The 10568-nt window shown below is 48.1% G+C and overlaps 1 protein-coding gene across 1 annotated transcript; it reads right to left on the bottom strand.

Moving 5' to 3' along the window:
- Positions 1–2054: 2054 nt before the first annotated feature.
- On the bottom strand, positions 2055–7573 carry tob1a (transducer of ERBB2, 1a). The gene is made up of 2 exons (XM_072558985.1): positions 7337–7573; positions 2055–3334 (listed from the first exon to the last, which is right to left on the bottom strand). Exon 2 carries the CDS (start codon positions 3146–3148, stop codon positions 2180–2182), a length of 969 nt encoding a protein of 322 aa, XP_072415086.1. The 5' UTR covers positions 3149–3334; positions 7337–7573; the 3' UTR covers positions 2055–2179.
- Between the last annotated feature and the right edge of the window lie 2995 nt (positions 7574–10568).

Raw genomic sequence — 10568 nt, 5'->3', positions numbered from 1 at the left:
ATGCACCTCAATTGCACAGTCTGCCTGCTTTACTATCCAAGCTCTTGCATTACAATCCACATTGGCAAAGGAATGATGCTCAAACTGAAGTTATCAGACTGCAGCCACTTCCTCCCATTTTACCTAAAAGGCTACTGTTGACATGAAAAGCAGGCTTTGCTGCAACTCAGCAGTTTCAATATAGAAAAACTCTGCAACAGCTTTATGTAAAAGAGGCCACCCTGTACTGCTCCCTCTTCAACTATCCCTTCATTTATGCATTGCACTGTTAAGACACAAGTAATGGGACAATTGACACAGGGCTTCTAACATACATGCAAATGAGTTAAAATAGCATCATTCATCAGGCTTGTTAAGACCAAAAGGATAAATGCAGATTACTGAAGGAATCAAAATGAAAGACTACTTGGCTCAAGCCTGCTCCCCCATTCAATTAGGTCATAGCTGGTCTGCACACCAACTCCATTTCCCCAAACACACAAATTTCTAGCAATTTTATTCTCAATTCTTAACCTGTCCCATGGTATTCTCAGAAAGACATCTAGGTATCTACCAGCCCATGGAAGGATATGTTAACTCCTGGATATTATTCTAATGTTATGGACATACACCCTGTATTTCAATATTCCCTATGAATCATATAGTTTCTCTATTTACCTAAGCAAATCAATGATCATTTGAAAAATTCCAATTCTATCACCACTGAACATTGTAAATCAGAATATGCTCAAGATTTTGTTTGGAAAGCTGAGAAAAATCAGAATACAGATTCACTGCTGCAGAGGTTTGCACTGGACCTCTTTTTAAATCTTGGATTTAAAACGGAGGCTGAGGGGTGACCGTATAGTGGTTTACAAAATTATGAGGGGCATGGATAGGATATAGACAGTCTTTTCCCTGGGGTCGGGGAGTCCATAACTAGAGGGCATAGGTTTAAGGTGAGAGGGGAAAGATGTAAAAAAAGACCTAAGGGACAGCTTTTTCACACCGAGGGTGGTACATGTATGGAATGAGCTGCCAGAGGATGTGGTGGAGGCTGGTACAATTGCAACATTTAAGAGGCATTTGGATGGGTATACGAATAGGAAGGGTTTGGAGGGATATGGGTCAGGTGCTGGCAGGTGGGACTAGATTGGGTTGGGATATCTGGTCAGCATGGATGAGTTGGACTGAAGGGTCTGTTTCCATGCTGTACAGCTCTATAACAAAAAAAAAATCAGGATGCAATACCAAGTACTACTTTAGGAATGGTGCAGAATAAGGAGGAAAAATTTTAAAATTTAAAGAAATTATACAACGTTCAGGTGTTCACCTACTGACTTAATGATGACATGAAGTAGGAAAGGATGCCCCAAGACTTGTAACTTTTAAATTATTTTAATACAAACTTATCAATATAAACTCAGTCCCTCTTAACAGGTAAGACACAGACTCAAAATACTTTGTTATACTGTTTTTATCAAGTATTGCACAAGGTAGGTACAAAATTAATATTTACGATTACATTTGTCCATAATATATAGCAAAAAAAATTTATTTTTACTTTTTTAAACTCTTAACAGAAAATACAACTCTCATGTTTTTCCAAAAAAAGCTGAAATTTCTACACTTTAAACACCATCACTAAGGAATATCCTGTACACAATCTTTTTAAGAGTAGTTTGATGCCTCTGAATATGGATTTCTTTTTTACAACGATTTGTAAAAAAAAATAGAATGCAAGCTATTGCAGCCATCACAGATCACTGAAGTAGTAAAAAGATATAAATGCAATACCGTGTTGTAGAAACAATATATACTCTGATATTTTACAAACTTCATACTAAATTAAATTATACAATTACAAAAGACCAGAAATCCCACTTTTATTAGTGCCAATTGTTAAATCAGCCCGTGTCCTGTCCAAGTGTAAATACTGTTTGAGGAGGTTTTGCTCCACAACATTTTTCTATTTTTATTTTTAAAAAAGGTACACAGTCCATATAAAATTATTTTTGTGCTTGGTTGGCAAAAACAAAAAGCTTTGATGCTTCTTAAATAACCAAGCGCCAAAAACCATTCATAAAAAAGAAAAATACTCTCAAGGGAGTTAAGGGGGGGAAAACACCCTTGGGTTCAGTTAATTTTAAATTTTGACATTAAGGTTTAATATTTTTATGTATAGAATTTCTTCCCCTTTTTAATTAGCCATGACAGGTTGGAACTGCTGGTTAGAATACTGCATGTTACTGAGGCTGAAATTCAGACCATCAACAAAAGATTTTTCATTTAGGCCTCCATAAGCAAACATGTCAAAGGCATTACCATATTGGAGAGGGCTGAGGTTTAAGGGACTGTCCCCTGGGAACATTGCACTGGTACCACCCTGCCCCTGGATGCCAGGGAAAACAAACTCCTTGGCATTGGGAGAAAGGGCTGAAGTCTTCTGTTGCTGCTGGCTGCCCACACCAAGCCCATAGAGAGAGTGCATGGATGTTGACATGGTTTTCTGCTTCAGCAGGTTATTCATGTTCAAGCTAAGGTTAGTGGGGGATGCGCGCGTGACCTTACTGCGGCCACTACTCTTCATTTTGGTCGAACCGAACTTTGTAGCAGCAAAAGTGGCAGTGGTGAATGTTAAAGGCTGGGCAGAACGAGGCATGAAAGTGGGGCTCACGGCAGCAGAGTGACCAAATGGGGGAGATGGGGAACTGGATACAGATGAGCCCCCAGCTGGGTCACAAATGGGCATAAAGACCTGAGCCTCAGGGTTGAAGCTGTTTTTGATTTCTTTGTCCAGATCAGTCCCAGTATCATTGTTATCATCCACATACAGCACCTTGATGGGCCCTTTCTCTCCAATCTGATATGACACCTCGAAAGGGTCTATCCAGACACTCAAGTCCTCAGGCAGGTTGTCGCGAACATCCTTCATGTCCAGTCCACTCTCTTTGGCAGCTTGCTCGATGACAGGATCGATGGCTTCCCCTACATGTATACACCTGTACCCAGATCCTCTGTATGGCTTGTCCGGATACCAGTGACCTTCATATTTCTTCTTCAGCAGCTGTTCCAATTCCTCTCCAAAAATGTTAACTCGTCGCCTTGGGAGTTTATTGTACAAATATGAGATGATAAAATTGAGTGCTACTTGGATTTCCAGCTGCATAGCTACTGAATCACCAGAATGAGTTGTAAACTCTGCGTTGCAAACCAAAAGAAAATATATAATGTATATATTATATATTTAACTCCTGAAGGCAGTGTTTAGATCGCCTCAGATAGAAGCTTCAGGTTTCTTACAAAGTGCTGGTTAGGGTGGATTTTTGTTTTCCTCGAGTAATGTTGGTTGTTCCTTGAAAAGCGGAAAAACAAAGGTAGTAAGAAAAAGTGCAACATTTCAAGTGTGTTACTTCAATGTCACTTTCATTCTCATATTTCAGAAACTTTGAATTGTTTGGGCTTTGCAGTTTTATCTCAAGTAGCTCCTCACATTAAACTATGAAGACAGATTTACAACAACTGAAAAGTACCTAATGTTCTCACATTTTAAACATTCTTTTAAAGCAACACAAACTCAAAATTACAAATTAAAGAGAAGGCTTATAAAAGGAACCAACAGCCTTCGAAATAAATTAACTACCTACGTCACAGATTGGGCAATGAACCAACTGTCCAATTAGAATTATTATTTGGAGGTGCTGGTGTTGGACTGAGGTGTACAAAGTTAAAAATCACAACATCAGGTTTAGTCCAACAAGTTTATTTGCAAGTACTAGCTTTCAGAGCTCCACAACCACCTGATGAAGGAGCAGCACTCCAAAAGCTAGTGCTTCCAATTAGAATTAAAAATACAGATCGGAGGGCAGCAATCAACAGAATTGGCACCATTGCTCAGGAATAAATAATATCCTCAAAATAACAAATCCAAAGGGGGGGGAAATAATGTGGGTTTCTTTCAACAAATACAACTTTAAACACTGAGGGACTATATTCAGAAAATCTCAGCTTCTTTTCTGCTCCAGGTCCCACATTGACGTCAAACACGTGATTGTGAAGTACACAGAATGAATGAACGTCACTGACTGCAAATACCAGACAGAATGCAAATGACCTGATTAACTGTAGCTACGCCAGAAATATGAACATTACTCACGTCAATACTGAGTAGGCCTCAAATGCAGCATTCACAGTATCAAATCAAGAGGTTTCAAGTACTAGGGAGGGCACAGGCACCCTTTAAATACAATGCATTAAAACCAGGCACAATGCCAGCTTTACACAGGTTCTTTAAATGCCACAGGCAGCAGGGAGCTAAATTACTAACCCTTCTATTCCAGCTACAGTGAGAGCGATTACATCTTTCAAATGGGACTGAAAAGCAGACAATTGCCAGGAGGGGAGAGCAAGTTTACAGGGCGTTTGTCTGGGCTTTGGGCAATACAGAAACCAAGGATTGCTCCATTTTATCAAAGGCTGACAAGTGCACTGAGAAAAGAAAAGTCTGTTCTCCTTGGGATTTAGGCAGTTTTGGAGAGTGCACAAGCATGTTTTGTGGAGGGAAAGGGAGCAGGGAAAAATGGTGAGCTGGCGGAGGAGCTTGCTAGGGAGTGTCAGGGTCAAGGATTGGGGAAAGAAGAAAGAGAGCTCATCAGGTAACTGGGGGGGGGGGGAAGAAGAGATAAGGGGCTGTCAGGGAAAGTAGGGGTGGAGAACTCCATCTGTGCAAAGGTATGGATACACAGCTGTTTTGAAAGGAAGGACAGGCAGTAATCAGGTGGATACAGGACAAAAAAAGATCTTAAAAGTCACTATTTGGCAAGTGGATGGGGTGTACATGGAGGTCTGTGAAGGGGTGAATGACTGGAGGACGACAGAGGTGGTGCAGTGGGGGAGGGCGTAGAGATCAAGGGAGCACAGGCGGAGTGAAGAGACTAAAGCTGGGTGGGTTGGGGGGAGAACTTTGTAGCTGGGAGTGGTGTAGGGGACAGGGCAGGAGATGGAGGGACAGGCAAGAGTTGCTCACTACAATTAATGTTTGGGGATGGGCAGTGGTGTGGGTTTGGAAGAGGGGGGGGAAGGAGGGGGGGGAGGAGGGGGGGGAGGAGGGGGGGGAGGAGGGGGGGGGAGGAGGGGGGGGGAGGAGGGGGGGGGAGGAGGGGGGGGAGGAGGGGGGGGAGGAGGGGGGGGAGGAGGGGGGGGGGAGGGGGGGGAGGAGGGGGGGGAGGAGGGGGGGGAGGAGGGGGGGGAAGGAAGGGGGGGGGAGGAAGGAAGGAAGGGGGGGGGGAGGAAGGAAGGAAGGGGGGGGGGAGGAAGGAAGGAAGGGGGGGGGGAGGAAGGAAGGAAGGGGGGGGGGAGGAAGGAAGGGGGGGGGGAGGAAGGAAGGAAGGGGGGGGAAGGAAGGAAGGAAGGAAGGAAGGAAGGGGGGGGGAAGGAAGGAAGGAAGGGGGGGGGAAGGAAGGAAGGGGGGGGGAAGGAAGGAAGGGGGGGGGAAGGAAGGAAGGGGGGGGGGAAGGAAGGAAGGGGGGGGGAAGGAAGGAAGGGGGGGGGAAGGAAGGAAGGGGGGGAAGGAAGGAAGGGGGGGGAAGGAAGGAAGGGGGGGGAAGGAAGGAAGGGGGGGGGAAGGAAGGAAGGGGGGGGGGGAGGGAAGGAAGGGGGGGGGGGGAGGGAAGGAAGGGGGGGGGGGGAGGGAAGGAAGGGGGGGGAGGGAAGGAAGGGGGGGGAGGGAAGGAAGGGGGGGGAGGGAAGGAAGGGGGGGGAGGGAAGGAAGGGGGGGGGAGGGAAGGAAGGGGGGGGGAGGGAAGGAAGGGGGGGGGAGGGAAGGAAGGGGGGGGGGGAGGGAAGGAAGGGGGGGGGGGAGGGAAGGAGGGGGGGGGAGGGAAGGAGGGGGGGGGAGGGAAGGAGGGGGGGGGAGGGAAGGAGGGGGGGGGGAGGGAAGGAGGGGGGGGGGAGGGAAGGAGGGGGGGGGGAGGGAAGGAGGGGGGGGGAGGGAAGGAGGGGGGGGGGGAGAAGAGAGGGGGGGGGGAGAAGAGAGGGGGGGGGGAGAAGAGAGGGGGGGGGAGAAGAGAGGGGGGGGGAGAAGAGAGGGGGGGGGAGAAGAGAGGGGGGGGGAGAAGAGAGGGGGGGGGGAGAAGAGAGGGGGGGGGAGAAGAGAGGGGGGGGGAGAAGAGAGGGGGGGGGAGAAGAGAGGGGGGGGGGAGAAGAGAGGGGGGGGAGAAGAGAGGGGGGGGAGAAGGGGGGGGGGGAGAAGAGAGGGGGGGGGAGAAGAGAGGGGGGGGAGAAGAGAGGGGGGGGAGAAGAGAGGGGGGGGAGAAGAGAGGGGGGGGGAGAAGAGAGGGGGGGGGAGAAGAGAGGGGGGGGGAGAAGAGAGGGGGGGGGAGAAGAGAGGGGGGGGGAGAAGAGAGGGGGGGGGAGAAGAGAGGGGGGGGGGAGAAGAGAGGGGGGGGGAGAAGAGAGGGGGGGGGAGAAGAGAGGGGGGGGGAGAAGAGGGGGGGGGGAGAGAAGAGGGGGGGGGGAGAGAAAGAGGGGGGGGGGGAGAGTAAGAGGGGGGGGGGGGAGAGAAAGAGGGGGGGGGGGAGAGAAAGAGGGGGGGGGGGGAGAGAAAGAGGGGGGGGGGAGAGAAAGAGGGGGGGGGGAGAGAAAGAGGGGGGGGGGAGAGAAGAGGGGGGGGGGAGAGAAGAGGGGGGGGGGAGAGAAGAGGGGGGGGGGTGAGAAAGAGGGGGGGGGGAGAGAAGAGGGGGGGGGGAGAGTAAGAGGGGGGGGGGAGAGAATGAGGGGGGGGGGGTGTTGAGGGGGGGGGGTGAGAATGTGGGGGGGGGGAGTGTTTGTGGGGGGGGTGTGAGAAGAGGGGGGGGGTGTGAATGAGGGGGGGGTGAGATTGTGGGGGGGGGGAGTGATTGTGGGGGGGGGGTGTGAAGAGGGGGGGGGTGAGATGAGGGGGGGGGGAGAGTTTGGGGGGGGGGGTGATTGTGGGGGGGGGTGAAGTGGGGGGGGGGGAGTGTTTGAGGGGGGGGGGGGGGGGGGGGGAGAGAAAGAGGGGGGGGGGGGAAGAGAGGGGGGGGGGGGAAAAGAGAGGGGGGGAAAAAGAAGAGGGACCGGAGGTGGGGGAGAGGCCTGTGGTAGGTGCTGGAGGGGGAAGGGCCGATGGAGGGGGAGGGGAGGGGGGGGGGGGGGGGGGGGAGTCGCAGGTGGAGAGGGGTTTGGGGGCGGGGCATCGGGAACAGTAACCGTCGCTCCCCAGGAGCGGACTTTCGACAGCAGCGGGTCAACCGCCCGATTGCGGCAATTAGCCGCCTCAGCCCTTCACAGCTCTTACTCCTTTAGTCAGCCCGCAAACAGAGAAGGTTCTAGTACTTACTCGGCTGTTCTCGGCGCTGATGTAAATAGACAGTCAATGAGGGGAGAATCTGAGGGAGAAGTTCGTCGCGTTAGTTTTTTGTTGTCCGTTTTTAAAAAAAATCTTTTGTATTTTCGTTATGGTGTTATATTAAGTTCATATATTTTATATAATTTCCTTCTTGTGTACAGCGCCGCTACTCCACCACACGCAGAATCCAACCAGCCAGGAGCGTTTACAACTCATTGCCATCGGTCTGCAGCGCACCGTTATTTATAGTCTCGCTCCCTCCGCGATCCCACAGCACGAGGGGGCGGGGTGGCTTCAAGGAGGGGGTCCGGAACTACTTTATTATTATAAACGTCGCTGCAGTGGGCGGGGACTCGCGGCACTGAGGAATATCGATTGGTCAACTGTGAAGCGCGTCTCCGCCCCTACCCGAAGGGCTATTTAAATAGCTTTGGGCCCGGGGTGGGGGGTGGGTCAATTTGAATGCGCCGTTCTGATTGAGATAGAGGCATATCCATCACTGCTTCTTAAATGGAGGCCTTGATAAATAGTTCCCCCATATTTTATTTCGTTTTCAGTGAAAACTCAACTAGAACAACAAAAGGCGCAGATCGAAATCACGTTATTAATGAGTGCTGACACGATACAAATCGTCAAAATAATAATCGTAAGGTACAAATTGTCGATACAAGCTTCGTCTGTGGTAAACATAGAGCGCGCAAGGAGACTGAGTGACTGGTGCTGGGCTAAAAATACAGGTGGCTGATAATGTCCCGTGTTTTATTTGGTTGGGGCGGGCATTCCGGGCGGGAACCGCATTCTGATTGGCTGTCGGTATCGAGGGCCGTTGCCAGGCTCTGGTCGCCCAACAAAAGGTGCCGGGGGTTGGTGAGGAGCGCGAGTGCGCGCTCCGTCTCACAACAAAACCGCTTGTCCTTAGGCTGAGCGTGCGTTAGAATGTAAGTGTTCAGTAGGGAGGGAGTCCAGGACTGTACATGTAGTTATATACATTTCGGTGAACTGATGGTGAATTGGTTATTGGGACCGAAGCGGTCCGCCCTGGGCTGGCCGCACGCTCCCGATCAAGGGCGCTGCTGAAAGTCAAAGCGCGTGGCATTGCGCAGGCGCGCGACCGGGCCATCGGGAAGGGGGCGTGGTCGTACGAGCGCATGCGCGCAGTGGGCGGCGCTGGCCTTTTCTGCAGTGACGCAGCTGAGTAGGCAGCTTGTTTGGCAACTTGTCTATCTGTGTTGCCACTGTCAGGGATGCTGTTCCTGCAAACATGTACCAATGGGGCCTCGAAGCAGCGATAAAGAACTTATAATGTACAGCCCGAGATTGATAATCCAGAGATGCGTTAGACATCCCGGAAGCAGAGAAATGTAAATTCACGCATACATCTGGAATAAAGACATTTGATTCTCTAATGCTTGTTAGGGGAAAGTAATCTGCTGCACTTAGCTGTTCTGGCCTACGTGTGATTCCAGGCACACTGCAAGATTTTGACTCAAGTGCCCTCTGAAATAGCTCAATAAGGCACTCAATTCAATGGGGATTGGGAACGGGTAATAAAATGCTGCCCTCCACAGTGACACCAGAACTCCAAATGCAAGTTAATTAAAACAATCCTTACAGCCATACCACATTATGTATACTCCTTGGTAACTGTTCAAGAGTATATGCACTGCTACCTATAATGAGAGTCAAAGGAGAATCAGTCATAAATGTATGTAGAATGAAAACAAGCTCTTAACCCCAACTTGTCTGCGCTGACCAGGTTTCCTAAACTGAACTAGTCCCATTTGCTTATGTTTGGCTCATATTCTCTAAATCTTCCTATCCATTTACCTGTCCAGATATCTTTTGAGAATGAGGCCATTCAGTCCCTTGAATCTGCTTCGTTATTTGATCAGATCATTACTAATTTTCTACATCACTGCCGTTTCCTGCACTATCCCCATATCAATTATCTTAAATATTTAGATAATTATTGATTGACAACTTGAATGTACTCAATGGTGAAGCCACCAGAGCCCTCTAGGATAGAGGATCCATTACCTTCCAGGTGAAGAAGTCTTAAATAGTTCATTTGTTAGCCATAGATCCTCCAAATTCCACATTCTGGAACTCAGTACCTAGAGTCAAGCGCTATCAAAATGTAACACAGATCATTGAGATTAAGTTTTATGTTGTGGTTCTATTTGCCGAGCTGGGAATTTGTTTTGCAGATGTTTTGTCCCCTGTCTAGGTAACATCCTCAGTGCTTGGGAGCCTCCCAAGCACTGAGGATGTCACCCAGACAGGGGACGAAACGTCTGTAACACAAACTCCCAGCTCGGCGAACAGAACCACAACAACGAGCACCCGAGCTACAAATCTTTTCACGAACATTAAGTTTTATTCTTTAAACTACACAATATGTGTTATATTACACTAAGTCTCTCCTCAAAGGAAAGCCAGCTGTCAATCTTGCCATCCTTTGTTGCAATCCCTGTAAGATAAGTTCAATCATTTTGAGACAAAATGATCAAAATAGTTAATGGTATTAGAAGCATGGCTCAACACTTTGCACAAATTAGAGCAAGATTTGTTTTTTACCTTTATACTCTTATCCCTTGCAATTAAGTCTCACATACATTTGTCTTGCTTGCTACACCTTAAGGCTAACCTTTGAATTAACTATACTGTCTCAAAAGTTTCCTTCCTGTTGTCAAGATTTGGACATGAACCGCCAACTGGCATCTACTTGTAGTCTGAATTTATTCAATTTAAACATTATTTCCCTTCATTTGGTAATATAAAATAATTTTCATTTACAGAGGGATCTCAAGCTGTTACATTTAAGTATTAACAAGTTTCAATAGACAAGGAATGGATTGGCATGAACTGTTAAGATGACAAGCAATGGTAATTGCCTAAACGTGTATTTGGTATGATTCAAGCCAGTACAGAACCCTAAACAGCAACAAGTTGTATTAACTAACATTGGTTAACCAACAAAGTAAGAGACAGCATTGAACTAAACTAAAATATCAGTGTAAGCACGTTTTAAAATGAATCTGACAGCAGTTCTCAAAGATAAATAATCAGGTGCAGAAAGGAAATTGAAAACAAAAACTTGCAAATATGAAAACTCTACTTCTCAAAACTAACAATAAAAGTATTTTTGTAAATGTATTGAGAAGTAAAAGTGAATGTTGGCCCATTAGCACAATTTAATTTTTTTTAACTTATTTTGAGTTGA

Source organism: Chiloscyllium punctatum, chromosome 39, assembly GCF_047496795.1.
Source record: "Chiloscyllium punctatum isolate Juve2018m chromosome 39, sChiPun1.3, whole genome shotgun sequence".
Lineage (NCBI taxonomy): Eukaryota > Metazoa > Chordata > Chondrichthyes > Orectolobiformes > Hemiscylliidae > Chiloscyllium > Chiloscyllium punctatum.
This window is presented reverse-complemented; position numbering and strand designations above follow the sequence as displayed.